This window comes from Zingiber officinale, chromosome 4A, assembly GCF_018446385.1.
Source record: "Zingiber officinale cultivar Zhangliang chromosome 4A, Zo_v1.1, whole genome shotgun sequence".
NCBI classification, from domain to species: Eukaryota; Viridiplantae; Streptophyta; class Magnoliopsida; order Zingiberales; family Zingiberaceae; genus Zingiber; species Zingiber officinale.
Window position 1 is genome coordinate 9,660,332 of NC_055992.1, and position 16,187 is coordinate 9,676,518.

General features: G+C 42.6%; 1 protein-coding gene across 1 annotated transcript; it reads left to right on the top strand.

The window, feature by feature from the left end:
• The first annotated feature begins 14,180 nt into the window (after positions 1 to 14,180).
• Positions 14,181 to 16,169, top strand: LOC121969514 (probable pectinesterase/pectinesterase inhibitor 51). Its single transcript, XM_042519654.1, has 2 exons — positions 14,181 to 15,235; positions 15,454 to 16,169. The coding sequence occupies exons 1-2, from the start codon at positions 14,311 to 14,313 to the stop codon at positions 16,122 to 16,124; spliced, it is 1,596 nt and encodes a 531-aa protein (XP_042375588.1). The 5' UTR covers positions 14,181 to 14,310; the 3' UTR covers positions 16,125 to 16,169.
• The last annotated feature ends 18 nt before the right edge of the window (positions 16,170 to 16,187 follow it).

Here is a 16,187-nt window from a genome sequence, read left to right on the forward strand (position 1 = left end):
ATTGTAATTCAGGCGGAATTGCTCAAAACTTCTAGGTAGTGTTTGGAGGATCATATCGATCTGGGTTTCCCCATCAATTTCTCCTCCAAGGATCTGTATCTCGTTCAGATAAGCCATCATCTTTAGGATATGATCCCTCACAGGAGTACCCTCTTGCATGGTGGTTGTCATTATCTTTCTCATGGCTTCTTGTCTAGAAGTCCTATCCTGATGACCAAAGAGTTCCTTGAGATTGTTCATAATATCATAGGCTGTTGGTAAATCTTGATGCTGATGTTGCAATACATTTGACATTGAAGCCAAAATGTAACACCGCGTCATCTCATCTACTTTTACCCATTTCCTATGATATTCAATCTCCTCTTGGGTAGATTCACCAGTAGGTGCTTCAGGACAAAGCTCAGTCAGTACAAATTTATAGCTTTCAGCAGTAAGGACAATGTCCAGGTTCCTTTTCCAATCTATATAATTAGGTCCAGTAAGTCTATTCTGTTGAAGTATGATGGACAGTGGGTTGAAAGTCATCCTAAGAATCACAAATAACTTTTGGTCAGAACTCTAAATTTAGAATAATATTGATTCCTCAAACAATACTATTTTAAATTAACCAACACCTCAAACCACCGTCCACGATAGTGTGGACGTATACAAATTCAACATTTGTAAAAGGAGGGTTTTAACCCATTAATTTTATTATCTTGTCAACCTAACTTTTTGACATATAAAATTAATAGTTGGTATCCTTTGGTCACACAAATAATAGCAGTGACTTCGATGGGAAGGATACTATTAGTTGTGCCTAAGTGTATACCATTACTTGACACTAAGTCCATTAATAAGATTGTGCCCCTTCTGATGGGGAAGATCACACGCTCTTAATTAACTTCCTATAGTCATCCCAAATGGAAGTTTGTTCTAGTGATCCACAAACAAGCTCATTCGATATGGAGAAAGGCACTCAGAGCCAACGCGCAAGCTTGTTTGCATCACTTACAAACCAGTAATGGAGACCATGGGTTTTACTTAAAAAACTCTCTCCCACTTAGTTATTTATAAATGAGGAATTTTAACTATGCTAGCCTACTAAACATGTATACTAACATACGCACACAGCACAATATAAAAGCAATAAATAGAAAATCTAATTTTCAATTATTATGGCTTTTATCTATAATTGTCCTCTGTGTGTTGTCATCTCAAGCTGCTGCCATATTTGGCCACCGCCACCGGGTCTAGCTGTCGCATCCATCTTGCTCCTTGTTCCGCTGTGCCTCTGGTCCTCAGAAGGTTCCACGCTTTGCAAGATTCGATCCGCGACATAAATAGAATTTTACAATTTTGATCCTATATTCCATAAAAGGAATGTACATGTATCTAGATCAAAAATAAAATCCTAATAAAACTAAATACAGCTCCTGCTGTATTTTATAATACAATCATGCACACACATATAAATGCCCTTGACATGTCCAAGGGTCCAATCACACACATAAAACTATAAGTCATAATAGTTGGATCCTGCATCCACAAAGTTAGCACATCCTACTATTATCCTGCCTAAATTATGTATGACATGTGCATAATTAAACTAATACCAAATACACAGAGGCAAAACCCTAGCTCTGATACCAATTGTTGGTTGCTACTCGGAAAACCTAGAGGTTCCACTGTACAAAAATTTTGTACAAAGGTCTGAACCTTTTCCTAGCTACCATGTGTTCTTTTAAATTAAATTTTGGATCGCCTGCGGAACTTAACACGTTTGATCCAAAACTTAATCTATTCGTTTGTTTTAGGTTTTGACTTGGGTCTCCTGCGAAACTTAACACGTTCGACCCAAATTACCTTAAGTTATTAATTCCATTAAATATTAATTTCCATAATTGGTTCCCAGTACTGACGTGGTGAGGCACATGACCTTCTTGGATATGGGAGCAACCACCACCGACTAGACAAAACCTTTTATGGAAAGCTAATATTTAATTTCCTAAAATAACTTTAGGTTAACCGAAAGGAACAATCAAATCACAAGGAAAAATAAAATAAAATAAAAGAACACAACTTCGAAAAACATATTCGAAATACTAGATTCGTAAGCCTCTTGTATTTGGTATTATTTCCATAAATAACTAGTATGATGCGGAAAAGGAAAAACTACTAGTTATACCTTCTAGAAAGACTTCTTGATCTTCTACCGTATTCCTCTTCTAACCTCGGATGTTGTGTGGGCAACGATCTTCCGAGATGAGAAAACACCAACCACCTTCTTCTCCTCCTAGCTAGGTTCGGCCACAATAAGGAAGCTTTACCAAGGATGAAAAACAAAACACCAACCAAGCTCCAAGAGATGCAAGCTTTCTCTCCTTCTTCTTCTTCTTCTCCAAGTAGTATCCGGCCACCACAAGAGCTCCAAGAGAGATGAAGGATTCGGCCACCACAAGAGGAAGAGAGGGAGAGGATGATGGTCGGCCACAATACCAAGGAAAAGAGGGAGAGAAATAATAGAGGTTGTCTCCCTTGAAGGCACCCCCACCCCTTCTTTTATATTCCTTAGCCTTGGTAAATTAGGAAATTTAATTACAATAAAATTTCCTTAATTTCCTTGACATGATTTAATTGAGAAAAATAAAATAAAATTTCCCAATTAAACTATAATGGCCGACCACATCATGGAGGAATAAATTAGACAAGTTTTAATTAACAAATTAAAACTTCCTAATTTGTTTCCAGAAATTTTAAAAATAAAATTTCTCTTCAAAAATCTCTTCATGGTTGATAAAAAGAAATTTCTATAATTTTAATTTTTTCAACATGTGAATAATTTTTAAAGAGAAAATAAAATATCTTACCAATCTACAAATAAGGAAAGAGATCTAATCTCTTTCTTTAATCTTTTGTAGATTCTTTACAAGAGAGATATTTTAATTTTAATTCTCTTTAATAAATTATATCTTCCACATAATAAAAAATTAAAATTAAAATTCTTTTTAATTTAATATGGCCGACCCCCTCTAGCTTGGGTTCAAGCTAGGGCTGGCCACCTTAAACCATGCTTAGGTCGGCCCTAGCTTGATTCCAAGATAGCTTGGCCGGCCCCCTTTAGGTGAGTATAGAAGGTGGATATAGGTGGGTATAGTATTCTATAAATAAGAGGCTACGATAGAGACCGAGAGGAGGAATTGGTTTTGGTCTCCCGATAAAATTAAGCATCCCGTGTTCGCCCCGAACACATAACTTAATTTTATCAATAATAATTCATTCCACTAGAGAACTATTATTGAACTACCGCACTAATCCCAAATTATATTTTTTGGGCTCCTTCTTATTATGAGTGTGTTAGTCTCCCTGTGTTTAAGATATCGAATGTCCACTAATTAAGTGAGTTACTGACAACTCATTTAATTAATATCTTAGTCCAAGAGTAGTACCACTCAACCTTATCGTCATGTCGGACTAAGTCCACCTGCAGGGTTTAACATGACAATCCTTATGAGCTCCTCTTGAGGACATTATCAACCTAGTATCTCTAGGACACAGTTTCCTTCTATAATCAACAACACACACTATAAGTGATATCATTTTCCAACTTATCGGGTTTATCGATTCATCGACTAAATCTCACCCATTGATAAATTAAAGAAATAAATATCAAATATATGTACTTGTTATTATATTAGGATTAAGAGCATACACTTCCATAATAACTGAGGTGTTTGTTCCTTTATAAAGTCAGTATAAAAGAAACGACCTTAAATGGTCCTACTCAATACACTCTAAGTGTACTAGTGTAATTATACAGTCAAGATAAACTGATACCTTATTACACTACGACCTTCTAATGGTTTGTTCCTTTCCATTTTGGTCGTGAGCTACTGTTTATAATTTATAAGGTACTGATAACATCATCTTCTGTATGTGACACCACATACTATATTATCTACAATATAAATTAATTGAACAACTACAAACAAATGTAGATAATTTGACCAAATGTGATTCTTTATTCAAAATAAATGTTTACAAAAGCTTAAGCTTTCAGTATACACTCCAACACACCCATGGGACCGTAGTCTCATATAAGCTGTCGTAAAACTGCATATACTAAATAAATGCTTCTATCGCATTTAGTTAAACTATTAAAATACCTAAGTCGCATTTTAGATTGTGCTGAACATACTATCGAGAACTTGGTGTGCGCTATTGCACACCCTATGTGCCAAAAATCCATATACTACTAAACTAAAGCATAAAATCACACGAGAACTGCTTATACTGCAGGTGAGGGGTTTCTTACCTCCTGCGCTAGTTTTCTTACGATTCTAATCTCTAGATTTCCGGAGGAGACGATCCTTTCGACGATCTTCTCGCGTCTACGTGTTCTTCTCGCGGAGAGGAGCACCCTCGTATCCTTGATGTCGCCGGGAGGTACTCCTATGCTCCTCAAGATGGAACCCTAGGTCTTCTTGAGGTTAGCACCGAGAGATGAGGGAGAAAGAGAGTGTTGGTGCAATATCCCTCAGGTCAAGGTTGACCTGGGTAACCAAGCTGAGTCTTGGTTTGGGTTTAGATGTTTGATAATAAGATATTGATTGAAGAAGAGTCAAGTAGGTCAAGGTTGACTGGATACTTGACTGGGAAGTCCTAACTGGGATGTTAGGCAAAATGAAAGTCCTGGTGAGTGAAGCCAGGCAGAAGAAAAGTCCTGGTGAGTGAAGCCAGGCAGAAGGAAGTCCTAGTGAGTGAAGCTAGGCAGATGGAAATCCTGGTGAGTGAAGCCAGGTGAAAGTCCTAGTGAGTGAAGCTAGGTGAAAGTCCTGGTGAGTGAAGCCAGGCAAGGGAAAATCCAGATGGATCAAGGATGATCGGACATCTGGTGCTGGGAAGTCCAAGTAGGTCAAAGAATTGACTGGATACTTGGCATGAAAAAAAAGTCCAAGTAGGTCAAAGGGATTGACCGGATACTTGGCACAGAGAAAAGTCCAAGTGGGTCAAAGGGATTGACCGGACACTTGGTAAGGGAGTCCTAGCAGGTCAAGGGAGTGACTAGATGCTAGGCATGACATACCAACAGGTCAAGGTTGACCGGATGTTGGTTTGGGAGGTTTAGGACTTGGTTTTGGACAAAAACCAAGTGCTGGATCGATCAGTGGATCGATCCAGACCTGTCCCAGCGAACAGAAAGCTTCTGGATCGATCCGTGGATCGATCCAGAGGTCCCAATCGATCAGTGGATCGATTGGGACGCGGCTGCTTCGCGCGATAAGCGCTGGATCGATCCGTGGATCGATCCAGGCGCGTTTCCAGAGCACAGAGGCGCTCTGGATCGATCCGTGGATCGATCCAAAGCCTCCCCGATCGATTGGGAACATTCGAATCGATCGAGATCCGACCGTTGGCGTCGTTTATAGCTGCAGGCGTTCGATGGCTGCGGAAGAACTTCTCCGATTCACTCCAGAGCTCTCGCCAACTCCTCCACAGCGCTCACAAAGCTCAGATCGCCAGTTCTTGAAGGATCTTGGAAGCTCTCCAAGTCAAGAGGCGGATCAAAGCCAAGAAGAGAAGCTAGGGTTAGGGTTTTGCATCTCTTGTAAGCTTTTGCTTATTCTTTACTACCCTTTCTTCTACTTGTATTGAGAGTCTTGTAGGGCTTCTCCGCCTTCGGTAGTTACCGAAAAGGAGTGTTTATTAGTGGAGGTGTGTGTGTGCGCGTGGATCCTTGGACTAGTCACCTCTTGTGAGGTGGATACCAAGTAAAATCCTATTGTTAGCATTGTTGTAGTTTGTTTCTTTGTATTCCGCTGCGCATCACTTCGAAGAAACAAGCAACGAAGCACGACGAGCACACGCGAAGCTATTCACCCCCCCTCTAGCTACTTTTGGTCCTAACAAGTGGTATCAGAGCCAGGCCGCTCTTCACCGGAATCATCGCCGGAAGGGTCAAGTATAACAAGAAAAGCTAGAGGGTGAAGAAGTTGGAGCAAATTCTTCAAGTTCAAGATTTTATCAAGCTCAACTTCAAGATGCAATTCCAAGATGGACTTGGATTTGACACAAGGGTGGCTCCACCATATTCATCTACAAGCTTCGATTCTTGGAAATCAAGAATCGAAAATTTTCTTATGATGGAGATAGAGCAATGGTTTGCTCTCATGGAAAGTTTTGAAGCTCCCACAAATTCCAAGGGCAAAGTACTCAAAAGGAGCAAGTGGAGCAAAGACCAAATCCAAAGATGTGAGGCCAATGACAAAGTGACCAAGCTTTTGGTCAATTTATTGCCAAGCAACATCTTGGAACAAATTGGAGAGTTTGAAGATGCCAAGGAGCTCTGGAGCAAATTGGCAAGAATTCATGAGATCCCCTCCACTGTATCAAATCAAGGAGAATCCAAAGAGGGCGACTCATTGGATCAAGACCAAGAAGAGGAAATCCAAGAAGCTTCATCATCAAGGGAATGCACCGAAGGGAACAAGGAGGGAGCATACTCCTTGTTTCATATTCAAAATGATGAAGCCTCCACCTCTAGGATTGAGGGGGAGCAATTCTTGGTGACGCCGGATCAAGAAGAAGGAGAAGCTTCTACATCCGGGTCAAGTGAAGAAGAAGAAGATGGTGCCACCTCCGAAATTCAAGAAATATCAAATGGAGGAGCAAGTGCCATCCCTATACAAGAAGGTATAAATGTTTCAATTAAAAATAAAAATCATATAATATGTTTTGAGTGTAGGGAAAGTGGGCACTACAAGAGCAAATGCCTTAAATTGGCCAAGAAGAAGGGCCAAGTGGCACAAAAGGGCAAGGAGAAGTCCAAGGAGACCACCCCCGGGACAAAGAAGAGCAAGGAGCACATTGTGTGCTTCTTGTGTCAACAAAAAGGGCATTACCGAAGTCAATGCCCCAAGGGGAAGAAGATGGTCAAGGCTCATGGAGGAAGCTCTAGTCAAGGGGGAGCCTCTAAGGTAAAGAAGAAGGTAACATTTATTGAGCCTACTCCTCTACATTATGGTAAAAAGCATGATAGTTCAAATTTATATCATTTTAATGCTATTTACCATGAAAATAGAAAGCATGATAGTGTTAAAGAAAAACATATAGCTTTTCATGCTAAAACTACTACACCTAAGGCTAGGATTGTAGGTAAAAATCTAGGCAAAAACTCTAAGGATTTTAGATACAAGCCTAGAAACAAAAATGCCCATGGGTCAAATACTAAGGACTTAGTGAGAGAAAATCAAGTCTTGAGGTCAAGACTTGATAAAATGGAAAAGACCCTAAAAAGGATGGAAAATATCCTATTAGGGCAAAATGAGCATAACCTAGGTCTAGGAGTACAAAAGTCATCCAATGGCCATAGAGGTTTGGGATACAAACCAAAGGCTAAGAAGGATGTGCCCTCTTACCATAGAGTTCCATATAGTTATGGAACAAACCCTAGGTCTAGTGGTCAAGCCAAGAATACTAGGGAAGTCATCCCTAAGAGTATTTTTGCAATAAATGTGACTAAGATTTCTAAGAAGTCTAAGAAAGTCACAAACAAGGTCACAAGGGAGGTTATCCCTAGAGTTGACCTAGAAAATGTGACCAAGGCTTCTAAGAAGCCCAACAAGGTCACTAGGAAGGTATCTAGGGAAGTTATCCCTAGTGAGTACCTAGAGCATCCAAGGAGCACCAATAGGTGTTGGGTTCCTAGGAGCATCTTCTCTACCCCATAGATGGGTTAGAGAGTGTCAACTCCGATTAGAAGGGTAGTTAACCCAACTTTGAGGAAATTGACACTCAAGGAGCATTTTCAAGGTTTTAGTTAACCTTTGAAATGAAATGGACCTATTATTGACTCCTTGAAAGAGTAAAATGTGCCAAATTGGAGAAGTATTGATTTTATTTTAAAGTGGCACAAATTTGAGAAAACACAAGAACTACCAAGTTGGGATTTTGGTATGTTCTTAGGAAATTTAAGGCAATCCGGGCCTTAATTCAAAAGTGCTACTCTTGAAGAAAAATGGAATATGCCAACATTTGAGGACATGTTTATTTTCAATTGGCATACATTAAATCAAGAAAATTAGAAATGCCAAATTTAGGCTTTGGCATTTTCTTGAAGCACTTTAGGGCAATCTAGGTTTAAGTTGTAAGTTTAGCTAAGACTTTAAGGATACTTAGATAGTTAATCTAGGTATATTTTATTTATGCTAAACCTTGCCATGATTGTTTGCCCATCATATGCCATGACATCATGTCTATTTTTGCATTCATGTTTTATTATGAAAAACCCAAAAATACCATGTCATGACATTCATACATCATGTAGCAATAGGATATTTTCTTTTGAAAATTATTTTCTTTTGATGTATGCCATAACATAATCATGCATTAAGTTTAATTCCTTGTAATTAAGGACAAATGGCATCTAACGACACTTATTGACAAGTGACATCCTGGGTGGATGTCTAATATCTCTAAAATGCCTAGATAGATATGCATGATCCCTAGAATAGGGCAAAACCAAATTTTACATCTCACAAAGACCTCTAAGGTGACTTGTATGTGTTTTAGTGCATATTATATACAAGTGAGATGTTAGGATGATGAACAAAGCTCAAGATGTTGATTTAGTGCATTCCTTTGAGTTTTAAATTCATCAAAACACATAGTTATGTGTTTTCCCATCATTGGGAAAGCTAATGTACAAGTCATGTGCATTATGCCCAAGGAACATGATGGGATATTGGTTTTGAAAATGTTTTTAAAATGTTTTTGGAAAACCTTGGTGAAGGCTATCTTTTGATAGTAATCACCATTGAATAGTTAGACACAAACTTGAAGAAAAACACTAAAGTTTTTGCAAGTTTTCAAGTTTGTGTCAATCTTTGAAAATATGATGTATTTTCATAGAAAGCTATTTTTCCATAATTAAGTATGCCCTAAATAATGTCTACACGAAATTTCATAATTTTTGGATTTTTGTAGAATTTTCTAGGGGTTTCTGAAGTTGACTGAAATGGAATTTCAGCAACTATCAGAGCTCCGATCGATCCATGGATCGATTGGAGTTCCATGGATCGATTCAAACGGCAATTCCCGCGAGCAGAAGCTCGCTGGATCGATCAGCCGATCGATCCAGGGAGTCTGAATCGATCCGTGGATCGATTCAGAAAGGTTCAATCGATTGGAACCCAACTCCAATCGATCCAAGTTGCTGATTTTGGTTGGGAAAGCTTGATTTCAGCATCTTTGAACCTGTTTGAGTCTAGGTAACCATTCCAAACCCCTTAAATACATGTGTATACATACAAAGGGTGTTTTCATGTTGAAAACAAGGATGGATTGGTTAACGAAGACTAAGTAGAAGTTTAGGTTGAAGTTGTTTCAAATTTTGAATATTTGAACCTCAAAACTTCCAAATTTGGGTTTCCTAATGTTTTAGGGATTCCAAGTCATTGTTGGTGCAATGACAGAAGTTACCACCATGTCTTTAGGGGGAGGGACTCTTTAAAGACATGAAAGTTATTTTTCATGAACCTTGGAAGGTGGTTAACCTTCTGTTGTGAACTTGCTCAAGGTTGAGCATTTAAACTTGAAATGGGGAGAAATGGGGAGTGGATATCCTCATTATTTCAAGTGGACACTCATGTGGTAGATAATGCTCAAGGTTGGGTAGTTGTCTACATTGAGGAGAAGTTAAGGATAAATGAAGGGTATGGGACCTTCATTATCGTGTTGATCACAACGAGTGATGTTGTGAACAACGATGAGCAACTCTTCAGGGGGAGAGTCTTCAACAAATGGATTTGTTGAAGTGTGCCCAGAATTGGAGCATACGTTGATGTGTGTCCAACGATGGGTTGATGTGTGCCAATAGGGGGAGAATGTATGGTTAAGCTTAGTCCTTCATTACCTATGGGAAGGTCATAGGGGGAGAATGAAAGGACTCATGAAAGGGAGTAAGTTAGGCTTTCATTACCTAAAGGGAGTTTGCCCTCTTAGGGGGAGAATGAAGAGCTTAATTTATGCTTTCATTACCTAGTGGCATGAAGAAGGAGGCTATGGGATTAGCCTAACTTACATATGGGATTGTAAGTGTTATTGTGATATTGTCAAACATCAAAAAGGGAGATTGTTGGTGCAATATCCCTCAGGTCAAGGTTGACCTGGGTAACCAAGCTGAGTCTTGGTTTGGGTTTAGATGTTTGACAATAAGATATTGATTGAAGAAGAGTCAAGTAGGTCAAGGTTGTTGGATACTTGATAAGTCCTAAGCGGGATGTTAGGCAAAATGAAAGTCCCGGTGAGTGAAGCCGCGGAAGTCTGGTGAGTGAAGCCAGGTGAAGGAAGTCCTAGTGAGTGAAGCTAGGCGGATGGAAATCGTGAGTGAAGCCGGTGAAAGTCCTAGTGAGTGAAGCTAGGTGAAAGTCCCGTGAGTGAAGCCCAAGGGAAAATCCGGATGGATCAAGGATGATCGGACATCCGGTGTGGGAAGTCCAAGTAGGTCAAAGGATTGACTGGATACTTGGCATGAAAGAAAAGTCCAAGTAGGTCAAAGGGATTGACCGGATACTTGGCACAGAGAAAGTCCAAGTGGGTCAAAGGGATTGACCGGACACTTGGTAAGGGAGCCCTAGCAGGTCAAGGGAGTGACTAGATGCTAGGCATGACATACCAACAGGTCAAGGTTGACCGGATGTTGGTTTGGGAGGTTTAGGACTTGGTTTTGGACAAAACCAAGTCTGGATCGATCGGATCCAGGAGCTGGATCGATCGGTGGATCGATCCGGCCATTCCGATGAATCAGAAGCTCGGATCGATCCGTGGATCGATCAGAGGTCCCAATCGATCGCTGGATCGATTGGGAAGCACGCGATAAGCGCCGGATCGATCCGTGGATCGATCCGCCGTTCGAGAATGGCCGGATCGATCCGTAGATCGATCCAAAGCCTCCCGATCGATTGGGAACATTCGAATCGATCGGGATCCACCGTTGCGTCGTTTATAGCGCAGCGTTCGATGGGCGGAAGAACTTCTCGATTCACTCCGAGCTCGCCAACTCCTCCACTCACAAAGCTCAGATCGCCAGTTCTTGAAGGATCTTGGAAGCTCTCCAAGTCAAGAGGCGGATCAAAGCCAAGAAGAGAAGCTAGGGTTAGGGTTTTGCATCTCTTGTAAGCTTTTGTTTATTCTTTACTACCCTTTCTTCTACTTGTATTGAGAGTCTTGTAGGGCTTCTCCGCCTTCGGTAGTTACCGAAAAGGAGTGTTTATTAGTGGAGGTGTGTGTGTGTGCGTGGATCCTTGGACTAGTCACCTCTTGTGAGGTGGATACCAAGTAAAATCCTATTGTTAGCATTGTTGTAGTTTGTTTCTTTGTATTCCGCTGCGCATCACTTCGAAGAAACAAGCAACGAAGCACGACGAGCACACGCGAAGCTATTCACCCCCCCCCCTCTAGCTACTTTTGGTCCTAACAGAGAGAGGGTCGGCGGGTGAGGTTTGAGGGAAAAGTTTTCTCGTTTAAGAAAATAACAATTCCTCACTTAATTTCCCTATTTATATTAAGTGGGTAATTCAGCTCAACTCAAATATAAATATAATTGTTTCCCTTTTCTTTCAGCACGGCCCTGCTGGATTCAACTGGTTACTAAAGTTCACAATGAGTCATAGGACCCAATAGGTCTCGGATTCAATACCCACCTAGACCATTTTACGATTCTATTTATTTTTGCTACTTCCGCTACTCTAAAAATTTCATAAAAATATTCTAAAATTCCAGAAAAATCATAGAATATTTCTAAAATAATTTTGAGAATTTTTCGGGCGTTACACCCAAACACACAAATACAACTCACACATGAAGAGAAATATAAAAATACAAGTGAAAACACACTCTTCTTGCTTACTTGCTGTGTGTTATTGTTGCCTCTTGAATCTTGGAGATGCACTCCAAGAACCCTCAAGAACTGGCAAGAAACTCGGAGGAAATCGCTGGTGAAGATCGCAGAAAACTATAGGAAGAAATAGCAAAGATCTACAGAGAAAACGCTCTGCCAAGGCTTTAAACAGTGCTCCCAATCAATCCAATCCACCCCCAATCGATTGCCACGTCAGCACCGCTCCATCGCAACCATCCATCACCTGCATCCTACCCAACGGTCGAATCCCAATCGATCGACCGATCGATTAGGAACATCTGAATCGATCGGTGGATCGATTCAGAAGCTTTCTGTGTTCTCGCAATCATGCGAGAACTCCCCTGCCCAATCGATCGCCTGATCGATCGGCAGCTCCCAATCGATCGCCCGATCGATTGGGAAGGCCTCTGTGCTCGCAAATTATGGTCCCAATCGATCGACTAATCAATTGGGTCATTCCTTCCTTCGCAGCACACTCCAATCAATCCACTGATCGATTGGACCCTGGTTCAATCGATCGCCCGATCGATTGACCAGTCTGAACTTGACTCAAACTCAAGTCCAAAATATCCAACCTAACTCCTGGTCAACCATAACCTGTTGGGTCTCCATGCCTAGCATTTGACCACACCCGACCAACCTCAAACTAGCCTTCTAGCCTCCTCCATCAGCCTTGCGTCCCTCGGATATCTCCCCGTCCTTCACGCCTTGCCTTCAAAAGCTTCCTTCGGCCTTATCCTAGTTGTCGAGTTCTCGTTGCCAAGTCACACTAGGACTTACCTTGCCAAGACCACATGCTTGGACTTACACTTTCTCCTGCCTAGCTCCTCACTAGGACTTTACCACTACCTAACTTCCAATTAGGACTTCCAGATGCCTAACCTCCAGTTAGGACTTACCCAGTCAAGTCTTCTGTCATCCCTGACCTACTTGACTTGTTTTCTTATCAACCTGGTCAACCCTTTGACCATCTCCATAACCGGGTGATTGCTCCAACAATCTCCTTATATTGTCAATATCCTTATATTATCAAACATCAAAACTCAAATCTCGACTCAAACTTGACTCAATTCAAGCTTAGTCAAACTGGTCAAATTTGACCAAAGGAAATTGCCCCAACACCACAGACTCGGACAGTTGTTGAACTGAATACTTATTCAGTCAGCTTACACCCTCCTTTGACTAAACTTAAAGAGGATGCTTGTGATATGAAAGTAATTAAAGATCCATATGACAAGCCCTTGATTGGGTCAATATAGATGTGGCAGGGTCAAGTTTCGGTCAAAACATGGATCATGTAGTATGCTCCAGGACTCGGTCAACATAGTCTCCATGTGACGTATCTACCATTTTCGATTGGTCAAGCTGAGCTGAGCTGATTCATCCAAGTTCCCAATCTCCCAAAGTTGATGACTCTTTTATTTCCCAGCATTTAGCTGTTACTAGCATTAAAAGATGATACATACATCAATTATAAACAACTTTTAATGAGGTTTGAATAGGGTTTAAGACAACATTAATAGTCTTCTTTTCCTACATTGTGGTAAAAGGCGAAATGCTCGTCCCCAGCGCTCTCATCGTATCCGACCCAAGGTCATCACGAGGGAGATAAATCGTAGCATCTAAGCGAGTATGTGACGGATAGGGTATAATACGGGGATAGGGGTTATTCCCCAGCTGCCCCGAGGATCGACCCTGCGACCTCATTATGATAATACCTACCACATACTAACTCGAATGACCCACGAGATCATCTTCTCTCCCTACATAATGTGACGGTAGGAGGAGGGACTCTAAAGGGGGGCACTTATCTAACGATTTTTTTTTTTACTTTCTTTTGGTTACTATCAAACCTCCATGTTAACTTAGGCATCACAGAAATTTCATCGGCTCTCTGGATGAACCTTTGATGTTTATTACTAAATGTAGAAAATTACTCTACGGTATCATCGTGGTGATGAGATTTTCAAATCGGATCAATATACATTAAACATAATTCCACATTGATACAGACATGCCCAATTTAGAGAGGGGGAACCTCTACAATTAAATCACATCAGCTTGTTTGCCTCCACGAACGAAGGGAGAAACAACACTTGTTAATTCTGAGCAAAAGAGTAGTCTGTTTATAATGGTAAACTTAAATCTACCACCAAAAATGGACATCAGTACAATCCTGAAACTTACTTCTTTGTTTTTTTTGTTTGTTTGTTTTTAAAAAATCAGATGAACAGTGTTAATTTTTTTTCCTATAAATTTGAGAGAAAACCATAATCTTGAGAGAGGAAAAAAAAACTTTCTTTCATCCTATTCTCGTGATCTATCGTTCCCAAATTGTTTTTTTTTTCAATTAAAAGAAAAACAATAGATGAATTTGTAGATTTCTAAATTCTGATACGATCTCCTTCAGCATGTCCCTGTTCTCCATGGTTTCCCTTCTTACGCTTCTGTTTCACCTCTTCTCGACGGCCATGGCCGCCGACACTCATCTCGGCCGCAAGGACCACGCCATTCGCCAGGCATGCACCGCCACCCGCTTCCCGGACCTCTGCGTGTCTGCCTTGTCCCCCGCGGCGCCTTCCGTCTCACCAAATCCTAAGGCCTCCGAGCTTCTCCTGGCCTCCATCTCCCAAGCGGCGGCCGGCGTTAACTCCGCCCGAACCACAGCACGGACCATCCTCGACACCTCAACTAACGTCAACCGCTCCACCGCCGCCCGAAATTGCCTCGAGATCCTCCGCCTATCCGGCTACCGCCTACAAGCGGCCTCGGATTTGTACGCCGCCGGGAAAATCGCCGACATGCACGCCTACACCGCCGCAGCGCAGATCTACCAGTACGGGTGCATGTCCGGCCTCAACAAGGTCAACGACACCAGACAGGTGGTCGAAGCGGCGGCCTACCTCGCCGGCGTCGTCAACATGACGAGTTACGCCACCGCCATGGTGGCCGCGCTTCGGCGTTACGGCAGTGACATGTCGCGATGGGGCCCGCCGCAGACCGAGCGCGACGGGTACTGGCCGGAGGCCACCGAGGGGAGCGCAGGAGTGCGGAAGAAGTTCCCGCCCCGGTCTGCGCCTGCCAACGCTACGGTGTGTAAGGGCGGCGGCTGCGGCGGGTATGCAACGGTTCAAGCGGCGGTGGACGCGGCGCCGGAGAAGTCGTCGGCGCCGTTCGTGATTCATATAAAGGAAGGGGTGTACAAGGAGACGGTGAGGGTACCGTTGGAGAAGACGAACTTGGTGTTCGTCGGCGACGGGATGGGCAAAACGGTCATCACAGGCAATCTCACCGCCGACATGGTCGGCCTCTCCACTTACAACACCGCCACCGTCGGTGAGTTCGGATCTCATTAAATGTGGCAATTATTTTACGGAGAGTCGGTGCTCCTGTCTCTTCTAATTTTAAAATATTTTTATCAGTTTTAAAAATAAAATCGTTATTTTATTTTTTTTATCAAAATTATTATTATTTATTTCAGTCTGTCCTTTTCCTAAAAAGCAAAAAAAAAAAAAAAAAAAAAACTACCGGCAGTCGTGTTCACACATGGACAGGTGTCAACGGCGACGGTTTCATGGCGCGGGACATGACGATGGCGAACACCGCCGGTCCCGACGCCCACCAGGGGGTGGCGTTCCGCTCCGACAGCGACCGCTGCGTTCTGGAGTCGGTGGAGTTCATCGGACACCAGGACACGCTGTACGCGCTATCTCTCCGCCAGTTCTACAACGCCTGCCGCATTGCCGGCACCGTCGACTTCATCTTCGGCAACTCCGCCGCCGTGTTCCGAAACTGCGAGATCCTGGTGCTCCCGCGGCAGCTCCATCCTGAGCAGGGGGACGTCAATACCGTGACCGCTCACGGCCGAACCGACCCGGCCCATCCGACGGGGTTCGTTCTGGAGCGGTGCACGGTCGACGGCAGCAAGGAGTACCTAGCGCTGTACCGGTCCAATGCGGCGGCGCACAGGACGTACCTGGGGAGGCCGTGGAAGGAGTACTCGAGGACGGTGCTGATCCAGTGCGCCTTGTCGGAGATCGTGCGGCCCGAGGGGTGGCTGCCGTGGAACGGCGATTTGGGGCTGCAGACTCTGTTCTACGGGGAGATCCAGAGCACGGGGCCCGGGGCGAATGCGACGGCGAGGGTAACATGGAGCAAACACATTTCCAAGAAGCATATGGGGATTTACACGGTAGAAAACTTCTTGCAGGCCGATCAGTGGTGATGGAGTAGGAATTCCTCTTTTTATCCAATACTTAACTGATTGCAAGAAATAAATTCTTGTGAG